At 53.5% G+C, this 21,600-nt stretch overlaps 4 protein-coding genes across 4 annotated transcripts; 2 read left to right on the top strand and 2 right to left on the bottom strand.

The window, feature by feature from the left end:
* Positions 1–8,124: 8,124 nt before the first annotated feature.
* On the top strand, positions 8,125–9,720 carry N0V96_004952 (uncharacterized protein; the record flags this gene model as incomplete). The annotated part of the gene is made up of 1 exon (XM_053198385.2): positions 8,125–9,720. One exon carries the CDS (start codon positions 8,125–8,127, stop codon positions 9,718–9,720), a length of 1,596 nt encoding a protein of 531 aa, XP_053044149.2.
* A 1,712-nt stretch (positions 9,721–11,432) lies between these two features.
* Positions 11,433–12,179, bottom strand: N0V96_004951 (uncharacterized protein; the record flags this gene model as incomplete). Its single annotated transcript, XM_053198384.2, has 1 exon — positions 11,433–12,179. The coding sequence occupies one exon, from the start codon at positions 12,177–12,179 to the stop codon at positions 11,433–11,435; it is 747 nt and encodes a 248-aa protein (XP_053044148.2).
* A 3,231-nt stretch (positions 12,180–15,410) lies between these two features.
* On the top strand, positions 15,411–17,303 carry N0V96_004950 (uncharacterized protein; the record flags this gene model as incomplete). The annotated part of the gene is made up of 4 exons (XM_053198383.1): positions 15,411–15,625; positions 15,709–16,374; positions 16,425–16,793; positions 16,889–17,303. The coding sequence occupies 4 exons, from the start codon at positions 15,411–15,413 to the stop codon at positions 17,301–17,303; spliced, it is 1,665 nt and encodes a 554-aa protein (XP_053044147.1).
* A 2,272-nt stretch (positions 17,304–19,575) lies between these two features.
* Positions 19,576–20,256, bottom strand: N0V96_004949 (uncharacterized protein; the record flags this gene model as incomplete). The annotated part of the gene is made up of 1 exon (XM_053198382.2): positions 19,576–20,256. One exon carries the CDS (start codon positions 20,254–20,256, stop codon positions 19,576–19,578), a length of 681 nt encoding a protein of 226 aa, XP_053044146.2.
* Positions 20,257–21,600: the final 1,344 nt, after the last annotated feature.

Raw genomic sequence — 21,600 nt, 5'->3', positions numbered from 1 at the left:
AGCTATCGCCACTGCGGTTCAATGTAAGTCGTAATGGTAATGGGCTTTTTGCAATATGGCCTTTCATGCCGCGAGACTGCGATTGTTCACCATGGGCTTTTCCTGGAACAAATGAAAAGGTAACTTATTAGTTAGACTCTATCCGTAGAGTCCGTGACAAGTGCCGCGGTATTACCAGGTGAGTTATTCTGAGCTTTTGACCCCATCCCACCATGTTCAGGACTCAGGAGACACGTCCAAGTATAGTCACAACCCCTGTACCACTTTGCCCCTCAACTTGCTCTACCGTGGTCCGTAACAGGATTATCCGTATTGTTGTCCATGTATACTCCGTTCTGGTAGTGGAGGTAAAAGATGCTCCAGGAGCAGAGCAGGAAGGGGAACCTCGCCCGGCCCAACTCTGTTTCGTGACCCTCGTGAGCCTTTGTGTTGTTCTCAGCTATGGGAATTTGGGAGAGAAGGAAGGTCCATCGAGAAGAGACGTCATTTTCTCAGGCACCAAACTCCGAGGCCCACGGGTACGGCGTGCCTCCCTGATGTGGATGCGACGTATCGGTACCTTGGACATGGAGACGACGGATGACGGACGGCGGGCGCCGGCCCACGGAAGGAGACGTCCCACCTCTTGTCGTCCCACCAGTGGCCGGCCCCCGAAAAGGAAGGAAAGGCCCTTAGAATTTGGATAGAATGGAAGGCTTGGACTTGGCAGGCAGCGGGAGAAGTAGCCCCCTTCCACCCAGTTCGACCCTCGAAGCCCGATTTGTGAGTTGACCTCATCTTCATTGTATGTATGTACATAGTACCTTAATACACAGGCGCGTTATGTGTTAATTATGTATCCGAACGAAATATCCGTACTCTCCATTTTTGCCCACTTACATTTTATCACTTGTAAAGTCGTGAACCCCCCCAACTCAATCTTCGACCCATCAGCCAAGCCACGGCGCCACTTCGACATGGACCAGCGCGCCAAACCCCCTTCAAAGCTTCGACAAGTCAGAACCAGCATCTGAGCCAGGGCCTTGAACATGGACATGCCATGCTCATGGACCTCAATCTCGACTTCGACCTGGACTCCTTGGCCTACCCTACCTGGATCCCGCCACACACAGCATCAAGTTGGTACACTACGGATACAGGACCTGGATCAGAGTCTGAACTTCACCTCATGCAGCACGGCGGATCCTATCTGATTCTCTAATGGCCCCATCCCCCCGCCGTCTGTAAACTCATCTACTTACAACATTTGTACCTTACAGAGTACTTTTGTGCGGATACGCAGTAAAACCATCTACTTACGACACACACCCTTCCCATCAATCTATGAAGCACCAGGCACCTTTAAGTCCGGATATAGTGTACTAGCGTCTTTGCGTTCCTCGACCATCGACATATCCCGGATCGATCAAAGCCATCTCTGCTCTTCTTGAGACTCTAGACTCTGGCGGTGCATCAGAGCCTCCTCCTTTGCCCGCCTGCCCCCTCCCATCCCTCCCATCCCTCCCTCCCTTTCGTCCCTTCATCCCCTCCTCCACGGCAAGCTGACTACATGCCACCGCAACCATGATCCATCACTGCCGCTGCGATACGACGCCATCCAGCATCCGGGCTACCCTATCCCATCCCATACTGCCCGTCACTACTCCTTCGACGCATCTCGATATCCCGGCTTGCAGCAGCCCCGTCTTGAAACGTGGAGGCAGATTCCCATGGGCCAATCGCAAATCGCACATTCGCACCCCCGGTATGCCCACCACGGATCGTCCGCCGGCTACGTATCGAGATGGCCGAACTTGTCCCATGTCGCCGCCGTCCTACTATACATCTCTATGCGGCACCTGGCCTCGCGACTGCCACACTATGCGATACCCTGCAGCACATCAGCCCGCATCGCGCTGACGACCGCTCTCAACCTGCTCGTCTTCATGTCGCCCTATCTTTCATATACTGCCACGTACCGATACGGGTACCATTAGTCCTTAATATCTGACGCGCCTGGCTCTGCCCAGTAGCCTAATGTACTTGACGGAATAGCCTGCAGAAACGGCACGCCATCCTATTGCACTCTGATCAGTCGTCATCAGAGTCTCGTCGCTACGGACGAGCTGACGATTCCCATAAGCTCTCACGCCATACTCTGCTTAATGGTGGGTGGGTGACCCAACGCTTCGTCTCGTCTTGCGTAGTGTCCACGGAGTAGTTGGCAGCACTACGTTGGCGCAGGGGCCATGATCCTTGCTGTTCGTAGGCCAATGGTAATTTGGCAGCACGCGACCGAGAGATGCCGTCCCATGGATGATGGAGCTACTTTGAGCTGCCAAAACGACGACGACATCACAGCCATTCAGGGCTATGCTCATAATTAAGAATCCCATGCGACGCGAAAGAGGGCCTCTGAACAGCCGCGCTATCTTGGGTACGGATCCTGGACGTTAGCAAAACGAGGCATATGCACATGCGTCCCGATGTGCTACTGTGACGAGAACCAGACATCCATCACCTGCAGTCGACAAGCGACCGCCTAGAGCAGCAACGTGCCTGTGGTTCGTGCTGGATGGGACGGTGAAGCAAATGGGAGTTATCCGTCTCCCGCCAGTTCGTACAGCTCATCCGCCGATGCGATGCGCTAAGATGCATTGTCTGTTGTCAAGGGCCGGCTCCACGTCCTAAGCCTCAGCAGTGTCAGTAGCACAGAGCAAAGTCGCACTCGAAATCGCTTCAGAAGAATGAGCAAGAGAAAGGAGAGAAACAGAAGCACCGCGAACACTCGAGCAATCAGCCAGTATAGTACACGGACCTCATCACCTCGTGTTGTGAGGTGAGATGGATGGAAGGTCACAGACAGCAGAGACGTTTTCTACGGCGGAAGCACGGGCTGGCGTCACATCTAGTGGCAGTCGACAAGTTGAGACAGGCCCAAGGGTTGCCATTTGCCAAACAGATTGCCGCAAAAGTCAACCTGGAAGCTCAGCTCCAAGGCTCGCACCCTCCTCCTCCCCTTGGACTGGACTGGCACCACCCAGCCCCCGAATCTCCGTCAGATTAGAGTCGGTCTCTTCTCTCTGTCCCGACCTAAGCAACCAAGGCACCGCGTGGCTGCAGCGCCGTTGGATATTGCAACCGCAACACATGCACAAAGCACACAACACAATGGCGACAAAGGAAGCACTAGACCGTTGGCGGGGTCTACCGTCTACCGCCGCCTATCGCCTCTCCCGGCCGCCCTATGGCTTCTCTTGGTGCGCCCAGCCATGTGGTTTTGCTGGCCTCATCTGGTTGCTTGCATCTATCCAACCCGTCTTGACGGTATCACTCAATGGTCGCCCAATCGACATCTCATTGCCAAGGGGGGTCATGACAGCCAAAACATGCTCCATGCGGTGGCCACCGAGCGACATGGGCAAAACAATTGCGCCCCGGCACTCGCTTCGGCTTCTCCCGACTGACTGAACATTCACCTGCACATGCCCGAGGTCTGGTGCGTGCGGGCTCAGGGAATTCGGCCCCCTCCCCATTACTCTCACCTCTCTAGCCCACGGTCAGATACCAATCCGGTCAGAGATGGCATACCTGAGCCCTTGTCCCCATCCACGGTCCACCCCATCACGGATCCCAGTCTCGTCAAACGAAGCACTTCCTTGACAAGTTTCACGCCCAATCTCGGGTCTCAGCTTGCAGATCGATGGATAATCTGCGCCTCAGGGCCTCCCATTTGCATCAACCGAGCAGCCGCAGCATAACCACCGGAAAGCGAACTGGAAGACAGGCAAGGAGCCAGTCCACAACCGCGCTCGTTTATGGCGTCTCTGCCGACCTTGAAATGTGCCAATGGAACGACAAACTTGAGATAGATCCCGTCCGCCCTGCCATGCCTATATTACGTCCATTATATCAGTCGGCTTAACTATTTGGAAATCTAAGCCCTGCCCGGACGTTTCCCCTGCGGAGATCATGGTTCAGACGGAGTATCTGACGCCATGATCTACTACGGTCCAATCTGATGCACAAGCAACAAGCACAAGGCCACGGGGAGTCGCCCTAGTCACCGGCAATAACCAGCACGCCAAGCTCCCACGGCAACCCTTCCTCCTCCTCCCAAAAAGCACGCAAACCACCACTCAGTACCGTTCTCACCTGTGCCCTCTGCGGAAGCAGGATGATAGCAGGATGATGGTCCCCGACGACGGACAAGCTACAGGCAGTGCACCCGCACTAGCACAGCACAGCACAGCATAATAGAGCCCCGAGCAGCAAATATGAAAGCTGCCACTTCTCGAGCCAGTTACACAAATCACCTCAACCCAAGACAACGGCCCCCTGTCCCTGGAGGTGGACATGGACCCTCGTCGAGACCAGCGGCCAGTCGGGGGCTTTTCTTCCCACCGGCGCGCCCAAACCTACTGTGGGGAAGTCTAAACAACGACGACATCCCTTCCCCTTCAACGCATAATGCCCAGCATCCTTGCGTTGCCGCAAGTGGAAACTCTGATCAGATTCACTAGCTCTCCCACTCTTCTCTTGCACAGTGATCATGCTGGCTCCCGTTGCGAGCCTCCTTCTCTCTGTCCCCATCTTTTCCTCCGATGCTTGCTCGCGGCTTTCGGGCCTTGCCCCTAGCCTAGTCGCCGGTCGTGGTTGTTAGACTTGGGGGCCCTGACCTGACAGACTGCACTTGGGCTCGGTCCAGCCATCCGTCGTCGTCCTCGTCGTCGTCTGCTTCTTTCATGTACCCATCTCAAGCGTATTGGACCTAGTCATGACATTCGAAGCTGCTGCTGCTTCTGTTGTGACCGTCTCTACACCCTCCGCCCGGATTCCTAAACAGCTACCGTCTTCAACCCCTACCGTCCCTTCATGCGTTCTCAGCACAGCCCTACTTCACCTGTGTCCCTGACCCCCCGGGCTCGTCCCCGTCTCTCGCTGACCATTCGTCCTATCTTTTGTTTCTTCTTCTTGTGTCTTTCCTGAACACTGGCCTTGAACTCCCCCTTCACATTTCAACATCAACCGCATCTGTCTGAAGCCTGCCAAAATCTGTCACTATTTAGTTTATGTTGAAGTTGGCGTGTGCCTCATCCATGGCATGATAGTACTTGCGCTCCCGAAACGAAACTTTGACGAACTTCGCCGAGTCTCTCGCCGCTATTGGCAAGTACTCCCTGAGGAGACGATCACCGATTCGCAGTCAACCTTCGGACTGGAATTTTCTCCTCACTCTTCTCGAAGCACAAGATCACGACGTTTGGGAAAAGAGCCTCGCATTCGGAGCATCAGGAATCTAGGAAAACCGCACCAGCGTTCGGCAAGCCACTCTCGCGTGTCTGCACGACGTCTCCTACTTTGACACTGCCACCCGTCAACCCCTTGATCGTACAGCCTTGGGACCTCAGCTACGGTACGAGGAAGTCAGTGTTTCCTCTGCTCTGTTTCTCTCGGTTCGAGGTCGATCCGACATCTGCGAACTGCCAGGGCGTGTTGAAGCTAAGAGGTGTTAAAGTCCTTTCGGATGACCCTTCAAGTACACCACTGGGCGACTTGAAGGTGTTTCGGCTGTTTCAATCCGCTTTTGGAACTGTCAGTGCGACTCTGAAACGGCGATCCCAACGATAGGTCTGATATTCTTATCGTTTGCTTCTTAACTTGTCATCGCCTCCTGTACTACCCCTTCCCCTTCCCTCGTCGCCTGCCCGCCTCCCGGGCGCCACACACAAAAGCTTTGGGATCTCCCATCAACCTTATCGCTTCCCTACGCTTCCTCCCACCACTGCCACCTTACCTACCTGTCCCCCTAGTTGTGCGACCTTCGCAACCTGGGTTTAACAGACGACGAGTATCCGATGTATCGGACTGGATCCTAGAGATCGGACATTATCTTCTTCTCACCAACAACTATCATCATCATCAACAACAACAACAAGAGACAGGTTCTCGACAACTGGATTGAGGATTACAGGTTGGACTATCACGAACTGAATATCACGATACCCGGTGGACGTATAAGAAGGAGCTGTCAGGGACACATATCAAGCCATCGCCCCGAGGGATCGCCAAACTGGATTCGTTTCGGCGACAAAACTTCTCCCACGTTGTTCGCGCTTGAGCGATGGACGTGACATCACTACTGAACGTAGCGGCGGGAAAAAAGCCATTTATTCGGGATAACTCACTCGAAACCACTTCTGTCCCAATCTTCCAAAGACAAAACACCACATCGTCCCCGGAGAAGACAGCTTCTTCAAGGCGGACAAGCGACGCTAGAGCACCGCGGAACCGCACGCCATGGGATGCGGGCGGTTACTCTCTTCATCTAGCTCTTGACAACAAGTTTCCTGCCTCCCACACCAAGCCTACATACTATAGCGAATCCGACGTGGATCAGTCGGCCTCGACGAGTTCTTGCGACGCCCCTTCATCGAACTGCCATTCCAGGGCCAGCTCTCTCAGTTCTCTAGCACACGAGATGGCGCATTCCGCCAACATCACTCCCATGACGAGTACACACCCAGGCCGGTATGTATCTGATGGTCCCGTTCTTGGCGCAACACTGGTGCACTTGTGGATTTGAACGGCCTCGTAGACTGACTCCCTCACGAAGCCTGGCATACCTAGGCGAGCCAGAGTCGCAACTTCATGTTGCGACTAGCCGAAGGTGAGCCAGCTTGGGAGGCTGCCTTTGCTCCTGACATTGTCCACTATCATTCGTATTAGTACTCGGCGGCTAACATTTCCAAGGCCTAGCATTTCCGGTGATTCGGATGCTCAACTAACAGCAAGGTAAGTAACTTATCTCAGCAAAAGGCCATTGTGATTCCACGGCATTCTTCCGTTGGAAATGCAAGAACCTTGATCTAGCAGAAAGGTGCTCTCTCATCTTATCTATGTATTCTAATCTCGATCAGGCCCAACCTCCCCCGCGAAGATGACGGGCACCACGTAACAGGAGGATTTCCCAAATCCCCGAAACATAAGTTCTCCGACAGCCACAGCAGTTTGTCATCGTACACTTCTTCAAATCAATCCGGAGGACACTCGAGGATATCCTCATTATCCACTGTGAGCGGCATTCAGCCGTTCACGTCCCTTTTGAACGATGTGCCGGCTTTTGACCCAAAACTCGATCATCAGCAAGGTATGGGTGGCCCGGGCATGATAGATGTTCAGCCTCCATCCCCGCGAACGATGGGTCAACATGACCCAGTAGCCTTGGATCCCGCAATGAAGGGAACTGGGCGACCAGGTAGTCCGTCAGATGCTATCTTGATCACCAGAGGTATGGGTGGTAGCAACCGATCAAGTCCAACTGATGGTTTGAGGTACGTGACAATGTGCGCTTCGTGATTTTACTCCTTCCCAATCTTGCCCTCGATCTCATCAGTCCTGAGTTTGGAAGAGGTCGCTGGAGAGGAGCAACTTGGGTCAAATCTCCAGATCGCGCTTTCCCTTCACCTGGCTCAACTCAGTTGCACCTCCCCTATCCTGATTTCACTTTGACATCGCCTATTATTTCACTTCACCTACCGTGTCTTCACTTCACCCCCTTCACATGCACCTCACGATAGCCTCAACTTCACGCGAATGAACTTCACTTGAACAGCGATCCCACACGTGACCTGACCGGGTCGCTCCTTCCCTTTCATCTGACTGTGAATCGAACCTGCGGTCTCAAGGAGGCCTCGTGATTCACATCGAATTCCCTTTCACCGCTTTGAGACCGCCTTGATCATCACGATAATCCTCCCTCTCTCTAACCTATTTAAACCACCGTTCGGAGACTCGATCCCTCTTCCCCCTTTCCTCTCCATTCCACAACTCCTCCGTTCTTCTTCCAAGCAAACGATCCATCGTTCCTCCTACGTTCTCCAAATAATTCAGACCGCCCAATATTACTTAACTTCCACTTCGAGCTGGACTCTTTTACTGATCACATCAAGCAACAGCCCTCACTCAAAACAACAGCAGGACAACCTCAATTACCTATCATTACCACAAGATCAATCGTCAAGAACTCACAAAAGGGCTGTTTCTGCGCCCGACTTTGCTGCTATTTCTGCGCCTACCTTCCAACCATTCCCTTCAGTATCAGAAACCGCGCCTTTTCCACCGCAACAGCAACAACCCTACGGTATGTCGCCTCCTGATTCTCCCCCTGCCGTGTCCGGCAGCGACGAGATCAAGTGTATGTACATCGAAAACTGCGACACTGGATCTCAGCCTCGTAAGGCCATCTCGCATATCTTTGGTCGCAACAAGCTCTGCACCCGCATGATTCCCGCCCACGTTTGGGTTCATTTCTGCCGCAAGCACTACCAGCGAAGCCGTTACCGCAATGCCCATGAGTACTCGAAGCTCCAGGTCGATCTTGTTCAGAAGCAAATCGCCAGAGTTCAGCAGTGGAGCGATGAGAACGAGAGAGCTGGCAAGGCAGGCGTGGTGAACAGCTGGTCTCTTGCCATTCGCAAGCGAGAGCAGAAGCGATTGGAGGACAAGAAGGAGTCGAAGAAGCGTGCCTACCAAGATGAGTCCGAGGACGAGCAGCTCGACGGTGCTATGCTCAACGGCACTGCCGTCCCCGAATGGCTCCTCAGCAAGTGCGGTGCTGGATACACCACTGTTGCTATTCAGGAGATTGTCGCTCAGTTGAAGACCGAGATCGACGGTGGCAGCCTGAGCCAGATCCCCGATATCGAGATCCTCCCTACCATCAGCAGCGACGGTCCCGACGAGAAGCCCAAGACCTACCTCAAGCGCAAGACAAGCGGCGGCGCTGCTCACAAGCGTTCCCAGTCGATGGGTGTCGCCTTGAGACCCGAGGCAATGCCTATGGCTAGACGTGTCAGCCAGCCCAATGCCTACTGGGGCCATGACAGTAACCATACCTTCTCACTCGAAAATTGGGTCCAGAATACTGATATATCTCTAGCCGGCTTCTACGAGGATCGCAACGCGATTCCCGGCATGCCTCGAGTTCCGTCTGGCATGCGTCGCATGAACATTCCGCACCGCCCTGCCTTTGGTAACATCCGCGAGAACCACCCTGAGGAGGACTACTACCGCCAGCCCCAGATGGGTTCCGGCCCTTTCATCTTCGGTGCCGGCGGTCCTCAAGGCGGTCCTCTCCCTGCCCCTACTCCCCAGCGTCGCGGCAGCAAGTCCATGGCCTCTCACCTAGAGACCTCCACTACCATGCCTACCTATCCTGACCCTCGCCGGGCATATCACCAGCGATCTCAGAGCGAGATTGGAGGAGGCTTTCACCAGGGAAAGGCTCCCACGTACCGACCCAACTCGTCTTCGGGCTTCGCTCCTTACGGATACGCTCCCAACCCGGTTGACCAGCCGCAGCAACAGCAGCCCCAAGACCAGTACGATGGCACCTATCCTCGTCCTCACGACAACCCGTTCGCCCAGGCCGCTCAGCCCAACTACTATGAGGATCCTCAGCGGCAGTACGCTTACGGCGCTTCTCCGTTCCAGACCAATCCTGCCTCTCGCCTTGGTCCCGTTGGCGCCAACAGACACACCCGTCACCAGAGCACTCCGAACGCACCCCGTGCCATGCACCGCGCTCCCTCTGCGCACGGCTTCGCGGTGGCCCCAAACCAGCAGGGCTATGATCGCACTCCCGAGCACTCGCGCCATTCCTCCTACGCCACCCCGCCCATGCAGCCCATGCAGCCTATGCAACCCATGCAACCCATGAATGACGGCACCCGTCACTGATTGGGACAATCCGAGATCGAGACAAGAAACAAGCACTCTTTTGAAACGGCCTTCCTTATACCCGCATTCATGTCACGTCGACACGGCATCAAAATCGGAGTCAACATTGGGGGACGGCAAGCGGTCATTTGGTTTTCCTACACCTCTCTCTTTCTTTAATTATCTCTCTCTCTTTTTCTCCTCTCGTTGCACGGCCAATTCATGCATGAGGAATAGCGGAACACAAAATTCACATTGTACACCACGGACTTTCTTTTATCTCTCTCTCGGTAAGGGTTTGGCCACGTACCTGCCGCCCTGGCAACGATCGAATGATGGATGACTGGACATCGCACGGATCAACGGCACACGCTTGACACAAGCAAACTCGGGGGTCGGTTTTGGGTTTCTTTTTTAGAAAGTCCTAGATGGGCAGGGCAACTTTCACTATTTCCGACTTTTGCTGCTCTGGCAAGGTCGATCCGGAAGCACGACTCGGGTGACATTAGGGAGTGGAACTGGCATTTGTACGAATACAGACGGAGGCTGTCGGCGGTTTTGGGGGTTTCTCTGGCGGACGGACGGATGGGAAGGATTTGGTTTTGAGATTCTTTACGGACCTGAAAACGGCGTTGGCTTTTCCGGTTCTTGACTTTTTTCTTACTCTTCTTTTTTGCCCCCGACGCGTTTCTCTCTTTGCTTCTACCCCGTCTCCTGGCTCTTCTGCAATTTTCCATCATTGGTCAATTTGCAGAATAGTTCTTCCCTCTTCTACTTTCTTTTCTTTTCTTTTCTTTTACCTGACTTTTCTTGATGCTCTTGACAATGGGCCATCCTATCTCACGATTCGGCTCACGTCACAGTAACGAGAGTTGTCATGGGCAAAGATACTAGATCTGAAAGGAAGACCAAAAGATGCTGGGAGATGGAGGAGGAGTGGAATGGACCAGACGCGAACCAAAAAAACTTTCCTTGAACGTCGTTTGATAACGCTTCGTCTTGCATGGGCTTTGAACGCTTAGATAGCTCAGCCTAATGAAATACGCAGTTTAAGCTAAGATCTTTCCCATACGCATTGGTGCGTGAGGTGATGTGACCACTGTATTATCGAGGGGTGGCTTTGGGCAAGCCATAATTCTTGGTCCCACGGACGGACAAAGACGGTAACTAGTAAGGTAAGGTATGCATGGTATAAAGTTGGCAACTCGAGCGTCTTTCTACCCTTGCATGGCAACAGTAAAAAGAAATGACGCAGCATACTACGCAGCCTATCGGCCTATCATCGAGACGGAAGAGATTCGAAGTAAAACCTACCTTGGAGGATTCGATCTATACGAGCTCGAATCATACCATCACCACATACAGTGAGTGACTCTGGGGGTTTTCACTTGGCACTTACCAAATGATATGCGTTTTGTTTGGGAGGGTGTAGTTTCGTGTAGGATTAAACGAAATCTTGGACACTGTGCTAGGATAAAGGATATTGGAGGTAAATACCTCTACAAAAGATCTCTCTTCCGATTGTTGGTATGTCTAATGAGCTCATGCAAACCGCACAAATTGCCGGTCCAGCATGTGGTTATCTGCTCTCTTCCAACCTTTCTATAACCGCTAGATATCTTAGAGTAAATCCCCGTCGCTCTCGATATCATAAAGTTATACACCCCGTGAGTTCATCTATACGTCATCTCATTCATAAACTCCAACAACCGCAAGAAGCCGTACAAAACCTTCTACCTCCAGAGTCCAAGGTAGATCTTCCTCTTACTCCTAAACATAATCGACCCGCCATCCCACTCCGCAAGCCTCCCCACATTCGCCCGCCCCTTGACGACAAACCCGAGCCTCTGATAAAACGGCTCAACCCCGACAAGCCCGATAAGCCACGCCGGCACGCCCTCCTTGTCCACCTGCGCCAGGCCCTCCCGCACGAGCAGCGACCCGAACCCGTTCCCCTGGTCACCGGGCGCCACTGCCAGCGTCGAAAGGTACCACGCCGTCTTGCGCGCCGGGTGTTCCGGGTCTTGCGTTAGCACGTCCGAGGCAATATGCGTGTCGTCAAAGATGGTGAGCATGGCCGGGTCGAGAGACCTCGGAGGCCAGAGGTAATCCGTCAGGGAGTTGATGCCGAGCAGGATGGGCTTCAGCCAGCCGCGGAGGGTGAGGTAGCCCTCGGTCGCGGACTTCTCGGCCGGGGTGGGGTAGGGGCGGCGCCACCAGCTGAACGCGGCGACGCGCTCGCCGGAGGCTGAGTCCGGGTCCGGAACGGTGAGGACGTGAAAGAGCTGCTGCTCGGGACCCCAGTAGCGCGCATAGAAATAGCGGTGGGCGGCGGCGCGCCAGTCCTCGGGGAACTCGCGGCGTCGGGGGTGCATCTTGTCGACGGCCCAGTCGTTCCCGAAGGCGGCCATGTAGACGTCTACGATGGCCGCCGTGTCGGCGGAGGTTCCTGGGCGGATACGAAATTGTGGCTGAGACATTGTTCAGGGTTTTCCAAGGATTGTTGAGGGCTTGTGAGTTTGTTAGTCCAAGGTTCAACGAGATCATGGGGAAGTAGTCACGTAGTGTCTAGAGGATGGTTTGAAGGTCCGGTGGGAGGCCGAAGCCGAAGCCGCTTCGGATAAAAGTGGGAATGGGACTTACAGATGGTGCGAAATGATCTATCAATTGGCCAATGGGGGCCGGCTTCGATGACACAATCTAGTAGCTAGATGGGATGACGGGTAAGAGTGAGAAATTTCCTGTGCCCTGTTCTGTTGGTACAGGTCGTCTGAAAGTAGAATGAGTCAGGATCAGGTCCTGCAGACAACTTCACGGAAAGTGTCTCGATTTGAAGGTCTTCGGTATGTCATCGCAAGGGCGAGAGAAGTTGGTTCCTTGGCTTGTTGGCACTAACAAAACCGAATGACTCAACCGGGGAGCACGCAACGCGGGGAAATTGCTCCAAAAGTTCCTGCATCTACAGGGGAATAGCCTTGGAGCATTGAATGTTTGATCCCAGTCATGGTCTTTCGGAGCTGGTCCGGCGTAACGCGCCGGCTCGACTGGCAACATCCAGATGCGGAGACCGGTCGGCCGAGAACACGGCCGAAGCAGACTACACGTTCGTCGGGTGAATTTCCACCTTACACGGTGTCGCCCCGGGCCGAGGACCGCGGAGGTCATCGGCCACAAGCTCCACTTGTCCTTCAGAGCACACCAACTTGTCATGTGCTGGGCGCCATTTTTAGTACTTTGGCCCCCGAAAAGCTGCACGTCGCTGAAGAGGTTGGGGGCAGGATTCGGATCCCTGGTGAGAGGCTCATGTTGCGTCGACGTGGAAGCGGTGCAGCTTGGGAGTCTGCGGCCGCGAAGCTGACCGACCCTAACCGTGCAGAACCCACGCGGAACAAGCCGTGGATCCCGCCCTATGGTGCCTACGATGAGAGGGGGGCGGAGGGGGAGGAGACGGGACGGTTGGAGAGAAGATGCCCGACTCCGTCACGGCCGGCTCCCAGAGCTCTGGATTCAACCGTTTTGTTATCTATATGCGTATTCCGTTCCCGTAATTCGTAAGGCGGGCTGGAATTCGTCCGCGTGACCAATTGTCGACATCAAGAGAGATCTGGCCACAACAAAGGGAGGTAACGGTGAAAGGTCGACCATGGGCACGCAAGTTCCGAGAGAATAGGTACGGGAAATGCTGTGTAACGTCGAATGAGGAGCCGTCACTGGCTTGAATGGCCACTCCGGCCAGGGGGCGTCGAAATGAAGCAAGGCATGGGCACCTATTCCGCAGGTGCCGTGTTCCATCATGTCAGCCCTACGTGAGGGGACTGCAGTGAAGACAACATGGGGGTTGCTGACGACTCGAGGCGATGCGGCACGTCATTGCTCAACTCTTCCGGACCGGATTCGGAGGTTGAGGATAGTCGCGGTCGCGCATGCGGTATGTTGAGATGATTCTAGCATGTTTCGATTGGTTCTGGAAGATTGCGAGGTGTTCGTTTGGTCAGACTGCATGGAACTATTTCATCTATTTTCAATGTTGGCCTGTCTCACACCGAGACATGGGACACAAAAGATGTCGATAGTAAGTGGCTGCAATCAGTGGTAAATGTTGGTGGTGTTCCTTGTTGGTTGACGGAGGTTATGTCCGTTGCGGTGATGCGAGATAGTGACACTAGAACGCATGCAGAAAAGGTGGATTATGTAAGAGGTCGATATCGAGGGCCCAAGCGCAGCTCAGCAAGTGACACCTGGGATGATTGGGGCAATTGGGGCAATTGGGGCACACATGTGGACGGGACGTGTGGATACCTTATGGCAGGCAATAATGGGCAGTGATCACTCATCGGGAGGAAGGAGGAGACAAAACTCGGGAAGGAATCACGACAGGTGCCGAGAAAGAATACGTACCGTAATACCTTGTAGCTTATCTTTCCCATCTTGTCAAGTTCCCTTCCCTTCCCTTGTCAATTGGAAGGACTCAAGCATCTGGAATCTGGAATCTGCCGCTGCTGGCTCCAAGTCTCGAACCCGAGCTTTCGGTATGTACCTTTGGTGAAGTACGGTAAGATATGCAGAGCATGTTTTGTTCCCTTGGCTAGAACATTGTGTCTTTGATTGCGAGTGTCAGTCAGAAACTGGCCCTCGCGGCGTCGCCTGGCCAAGATTGAACAGCGTTAGACATCATCATCCGACGTAGCCGCCACAAGAATAGACTGCTGGGCTGGAAGAAAGGAAACGGAAACAAGCCGGCACTGGTTGATCGCAACCGTCTCCAATACTTTCCTGAGGGCTTGACCTGTCGGGAGTCGTCATTGTGTACTGAGCAAAGAGCGAGGCTGCCAAGCTGTCCCTCGTTCGCCGTTCTCGTGTTACACATGTGCATTCATGGGTTGAACAAAGAGACGAGTGACATGGGCGGCAACAACGTAAGGTAACAACATAGACAGCATTGAACATTGAACATGGTTTTGAAGATGTGTGCCCATCTTCAGTGGCTGTCGAGTGGTAGGCGGGGCCGGGATTAAGACTGTATCGAGGAAGGATCCGCTTGGGTTGACTTGTTCCCCCCATTGCCCCCCTCCATTTGAGTCCCTTCTTGGCTACAAGAGGCCACTCGCGGAGAGTCTGGACCTGTGGAGCATGCGGCACTAGTAGGGAGCATCGCAGTTGAGAGAACGGCTAGCAATTCAACACTAGTGTTTTCCCGTACGGGTACGCAATGGAAGTACTCCGTACACTTCCCGTCCTTTGCGGTAGGTATCCGTAGCTTGTGGTTGCTCCTACCTCACCTTAATAATCCTCAGCCCAGCTCCAATCCAACAAATCCAAACATCCCCAAGACCTCGTCTGTCTAAGGTGGGCTTGCCTTTGCCGTTGCATTTGTTACCGCTGCCGTCGCTCGCTGTTGCCGCTGCCGGTCCTGCATGCATTGATCGGCTGTGCTCAATCACCTCGCGGATAGTCCACTTCACTGCTGTGTTGTCCCTGCCGATAACTTTCCGCAGAATCGAATTCGTGGTGGGACACATCCAAATTCGTTTTTCCTTTGACCCCCAGGCTCGCACCAACGAAACTCTGCTTCCACCATCTCTTGCGTCAATTTATCTCTTTGTGCCGTTTTGCCTTTTGGCGGCACCCGCGCTTCTCTGGCTGAAGCTGCGCTGCTTGTTTGGAAACACGAATCCGTGAGGTAGCAACTACCAATACGCACGACAAATAATATGGCGAGACAGGTCCAACGTCTTGCCGTGACGCCGCCGTCCGAGGATTCTGACAACGTCAACTCGAGCTCGCGTTACACAAATCGTTTGTCGTCGTCTTCAAGTCACCAGTCTGCCGCAGACGCCCCGCCCCGCGCCCACCGCGCTTGCGAAAAATGCACACGAACCAAGAAGAAGTGCGACAAAGGTCTGCCCGCTTGCTCGAGATGCACCAGGTGAGTCTTCCCCCCTCCCCGACAAAAGAGAGGTAGCCCCTGCCAAAATTTCCTACGCCGGGGTATTCTGACTAACTTTTCAGACTCACCACCAACTGCTGCTACGATTTTGTCGTCAACCCGCCATCTCTCACCATTGTTGATTCGCAGGGCGCCGCTGGCAATGCTTCTTCTTCCAGCGGCGACGCGCGGCCTGCCTTTGACTGGCTCAATCAGGTCGATTTCACTGCTAGTCAGATAATGCAGCTTCTGAACGGGAACGGCATCGACTGGAAAGCTTCCATCAACACCTATTTCAACACCGTCAACACCTGGCTCCTCGTGATCCACCCCGAGGTCTGGCAGACACGTTGTGCAGCGGCTCAGCTCGATACCAATCCCAACGATTCTGATTTGGCGTTGGTTGTCTTGTGCATCCATCTGTTAACAATCTGGAACTGTGACGAATTCTCGTCCACCGCTATGCTTCATCATCCGCTCTACCAGTCAGCCAAACGTATATGGACATTGAGGAAAGCCTTTTCGAAACCTAAGATAGAGCACGTTCAGTGTGGTGTTCTGTTATCACTGTACGAGTTGGGGCATGGCGATATCACTCGCTGCTATCGCACTTTCGGCGAGGCGGCCTCTATCGGCAAGGTGTTGAATCTCAGACCGGGGAAATACGTCGAAGGAGAAGAGGACCTGGCTGCCGAGCCTGAAGAAGAGCAAAATCGTGCTCTATGGTGGGTTCTTGTGATTATGGACAAGTAAGTGATTTTCGGTGTCATTCATCTAGTTTATTTGCTTACTTAACTAGGATCTCCCACGAGCAGTCCGCAACACTTTGGACACCGCTTCAGATGGACATGCCCTCTGACGACGACCTTCTCCCGACGGAGCACATTCTGTGGGACAATGACCGAAACGGGCCTATCAAGCTGATCAAGCGGTACCCTACTACGATTCCGGCATCAGTGCGTGTCGGCGCTTTTCAGAGGTCATGCCAGGCCGCCATTCTTCTCGGCTACGCAGTCAATTGGGAAGCGGCAAACGCTGAAATCGAAGAACCTCCGACTGTCTACTCGTTTGTTCAGCTTGAGTCCGCCACGAGAGACCTGATTGAGGCTCTTATCACCCGGTCCGAGACTTGGAGTGAGAACCTCAACACTTATGCTCTATGTGCTAGGTGCGTTACTAATGGCCGACGGCGTTGAGAGTATGCTAACACTGCCCCAGCTTGTTCTGCCTCCTTTTCTACTCTTTTCTGTATACTGCCAATAGACCAGGGATGCCTGCCCGGGATCCAGAGACAGATATGGAAATGAAGAAAGCAGTTGCCGGTATCAAATTCACGATTGGTCTCGTAATTGATGGCTCGAACGGCATCTTCAACGCCTATTCCAACCGCGATGACGTCCTGGAACACTGCGCTGCGGTCTGGCCATACGCTCTCTTTCATACGATGCAACTTCTGTTCCACTACGACTCTCTCATAGAAGGCGCAGACTCCCTCATGGCGGAGGTCAGACAGAACGTTGAGAGTACAGCTAAGAGATGGGCCTGTTCTCGTATGATCTCTGACGGTGCGAAGGCAGAACGATTTGCTAACTACTTGTCTCAGGATGGCTTTTGGAAGAGTTTGACCGGGTCCATGAAGCGAGAAGCACCGGCGTCAAAATGTGCAAAAAGTGAGTAATCCGCAAAAATTTCGAGCATGGTCGGAGCTTTGAGGACTGACTTATCTAGATGTACCCTCGGAAATATGACTTGCGGGCACTATTCGGCTCCCGAATGAGTTGAAGCTCGGCCCCTCAGAAGACAACTAGATCCGACTCCGCCCGAATAGAGTCTCCGGCAGTGGAGACGACACATCGTACTGCTCCGAGATGTCGCCGGCATCTTTCACCATTCGTGTATGTATGTTGAAACGTCGGATTATACATCCAGGTCTGGCGGCGGCGACGGCAGCCCGGTCAGTGTGACCGTGAGCTCTCTGTAAAGAATTGAAGTTTGGACTGAGGAAGATCCGCAGCCGTCGCTAGCCACCGGGCGATCTGTGTTGATCACGCGCACCATCGCATGACAACACTTCGTCATCCTCCATGCGACCGGTCCAGAGCTCACGGATGAGGCTTGCGATGAACCCTATTCTTGTTCCAGTCTGCAGCAAGTATTTGCGAGACTCGAGTCTCAAATTGCTGCTTTGCATCAAACACCGGCAAAAGCTGCAGCAGCGTTGACTGCATAGCGGGGAAAGGGGAGCCGCCTGTGCGCTGAGGAATGGCCGACGAGTTTCGCAAGGCTGTGACTGCATTGTTTGGGAAATCAATACAAGGAGAACTCCCTAGCCGTTGGAGGCACAACGCTGAGCGAATTCCTGCAACAGACAGCCTCATTCTTGTACGAATGTCCGGAGGGTTGAGGGCGGTACGCTCAACTGTCAAGGATTACGGACTGTTTGCAGTTGTGTTGTGGCACCTCAATCACCAACTCGCTGGGGTTCACCAAAAGCCATTCTGCTAGTCAACCGTTGGACCATTTTCAGAGGCACTCAGACTTGGAGGGTAAAAAACAAAGGACTTTGCAGGTGTCGAATGGCACAAGCTGGAGCCGGCATGCTCTTCAAGCACTTGCTCGTAATCGAGCTAGACTCTGCGCTCCGGATCTGGACGGGTTTCCGTAAGCCCAACTCTCCACGACGAAGCAGAGAAGCTCAGTTTGGAGTCGCTGCATTTCATTGTTGCGCCAGATAAACCGTCGCATAGCTTTTTATCTCACGACAATTGCCTAGGCCGCCTGGACGGGACAATGAAGCAACCCCTCTTTGCGTCACACAAAAAAAAAAAAAAAAAAAAACCGGCCTATGCTGTTATACGACGAAGCGTGCCAACCCAGAGACTCTATGGCTACACGCAACTCTCTCTTCGTGTCACTTATTGGCCACATAGTTTTTGCGTTGAGAGAGAAGGCAAAAGCGAAAGGCAAAAGCGAAGGCAAACCCCGCAATTTCTTTGCACGTCCCTTTTCTGCGCTTTTGCGACATTCGGGTCAACTTGCCCGTCGAAATGGACGGTACTCCGTAGTTGAGATGAGAAGTTGGCTGGGTGGAATTTTCGACATGTTACCCGTCTATGCGGCGGCGGGTTCTCCAGTCTGGGAGACTTGTTGTCCCAGCAGTCCTCAGCCGAGTGCAACGCGCAGGGTCACTCACCTCCTGTGTTACTCTGCCTAAGCTCTTATCCCCCCCCCCCCCGTTTGTCTCAGACATTTCGCATTCACACTCGCAGTGGGGGCCAACGAGCAAAGGCATGCTCTTGGCCCTTTGGCTTGTCTATGTTCAGTTTATTTCTGGAATTGACTAGATTGGGCCGGAACCAGCCAAGAGGCACATGTTAACTGACCGCCACCTTGACGCCACCACTACTCGGGGGAAAGTGAAACAACAGAGATCTTTGCGGGATACTACACATCGCTCTTTATCATGGACTAGAGAGTGAAGGAGAAAAGATGGCATTCATCTGAATCATGAGAAAATTCCATCCCTGCAATATCAATATCGGTCGGGCACGGCACTATGGGTCCCGGTCATTTCTCACCGGAATTTGGACAATGGCCAAATCGTCGAGAGGCGCCGAGTTGAGGTGAAGCGTTTTTGCCCAATTCTAATAGGTATTGATGTGGTTATGGTATCTGGGGGCGCAAAAACACACAGGCAGGCAGTGCAGTGATGCGGCCGGTATTCTGGTTTTAAGAAAAAAACAAACGCTGCTGGGAATTTTCCTCCAGGTTGTCAAAATTCCTCACCTCGCTTCAGAGACATAAAAACAAGTCCCACAAATTTCAAGTTACCCCTCCACTATTCTCCCAGTCGCCGATGCAATTAATCAATGGACAAAGAAAAGGATTCAAACATGGGTCATGACAACCCAGCCCAGCTAAATAAAACAGTAAGAAAAACTAGGGGGACGCTATGCCGCATTCCCCACAACGAGGATGAGCAGCATACCATTGAGCATGCAGGCTGTGAAAAAGCTGCTATACACGGCCACACGTTGCCAGATGCCCAAGTCGTCGTGCCGATAAAGCGACATGCCCAAGGCGAGGCAGGCGCTGAAGAGACTGGCCACGACGCCAACTGTCACGCCAGCGTCGACCTCTGCGCGGAGCTTGTGGCGACCCGTTGAGATGAGGATACCAGCCACAAGTAGTAGTAGAAAAGATACGCCGAAACAGCCAATGGTCGCCCAGAACAAAACGCGCTCGCGGTACCGCCGCACTTGCTGCTCATTGATGCTGGGTAGCGTGGCATAATGTGTGGCGTACCCGTTCGTAGGCATGCCGTCAGAGCTCGCGTACTCGTCGTCAGTATCCGTTCCAAGTGGTGAAATGCCGCCGTAGCTCTGAAGGAAGGGCTCGCTGCCCAATAGTCGCTGCCCTTCAGGATTCTGCCGCCGTGAAAACCATGTCTTGGCGTGACGGAAGGGCGCGGCAAGAATTGCGCGCATCGAGTCCAGGCCGGGAAAGCTCATGTCTGCGTCGGGGTTGATATAGATGGCGTATTCCTCCTCCTGGCCACCATTCTCACTGCCATCGTCATACTCGTTCCAATAGTGCTGTTGCTGTTGCTGCTGGATGGGCCTCCGAGGCATTCGCTCTGCAGGTGGCAAAGGCGTGAAGAAACTCTCTGCGGTAGACCCTCGCCTCGTGGGTGTCTGTTCGTCAGAGGACGGCGAGCTGGGCTCGCTCAATTGAGGCGTGGAGGTGCGGAGAGTATTAAGCAACTCCTCGTAACGGGTCTGGAGGTTATCCAGGTCGCGACGGGTAAAGCTCTTAGGGTTAGCAAGGACGTTTTCGCGAAAGCGTGCGCCGAGTGTAGAAGATCCTGTCCATTTCTTGATGAAGCAGATCAGCAACGGCACAATTGCGAATCATATAGTGTGCATCACCCACCTTGTATTTCTTCGTAATCTTCCGGAAAGCTGTAATTTGGGCGTTGATAAAACGAGCGAGCGCAAGTGTTTCTTCTCCGCAACGAAGCAGATCCCTTTCGTACTTGGCGAACCGGCGGTGCCGCTTAATAGAAATACGGTCGCCCTCCTCGGCACACTTAACAATCAACTTTTGAAGCTGATCGGCAATGTATTCTGGATCTTGCGTTAGCCAATTGGGTCCCGTACCCAACAGACTCTTCGATTCATCATGGACTTACGCAGTCGACGCGAAAGCTCGTCCGCCTTGCTGGAAACAAAAAGGTCAACCCGGTCGTGCTGTTGGCAAAGCTCGTGGTAGAGATTATCCTCGAATCGCTTGAGAGCAGCATCTTGATGACCGGGGATGGCGATTGCGGTCGCCTGATCGCGGCTCGTATGAACCTTGATCTCGTGCTTGAGTGAGTTGTAGTCGACGTTATCTGTTGGCGAAAGTTACCGGTCAGCTGGAGTTGCCTTCACGTGCCAATTGGGTCCTGCATGAAGGGAATGGAACGGGGCAACCCACGTAAACTCCATTCTGGAACAGATTCCTGCTCGAGCTGTTCGCCGTATTTCATATCCTTGAAGTCTCCTGCGAAGGGATCGTCACCAAATGCGTGAAGAGGAGATCGGGAGAGTGCGGTGCGCTCGGTTGGTGTAGGGAAGCGACGGCGCGGATTCTCGTATTTAGTCGATTTCCAGCTTGGGACTGGGACCTTGGGTGTGGTGGCAGAGATAAGAGCCCAGTTGGGCGGGTTGGGATGACGCAATGACAGCTACTCGGTCAGTCAATTCGTCCAGGTGCACGGGAATGGACCAGCGTCGACAGATATGTTCAGCGAGTTATCGGATGTATGTGCAGGGCAGAAGATTTTTTGGTCGGTTCCTGAAAAGATGAAGACAAGAAAAGGCTAGACAACGGAAGAAGGCGGTTGAAGAATTGCGGAAGTACTTGGGCTACGATGAGTTGTCTGGGCAAAGACGGACCAAAGTCTAAATACATGGAGATTGGGAAGACACTGG

This window comes from Colletotrichum fioriniae, assembly GCF_027942845.1.
Source record: "Colletotrichum fioriniae strain IMI 355084 chromosome Unknown scaffold_5, whole genome shotgun sequence".
In the NCBI taxonomy this organism is placed as follows: Eukaryota; Fungi; Ascomycota; class Sordariomycetes; order Glomerellales; family Glomerellaceae; genus Colletotrichum; species Colletotrichum fioriniae.
Note: the sequence above shows the minus strand (reverse complement) of the source record. Positions and strands in the feature narration are given on the sequence as shown.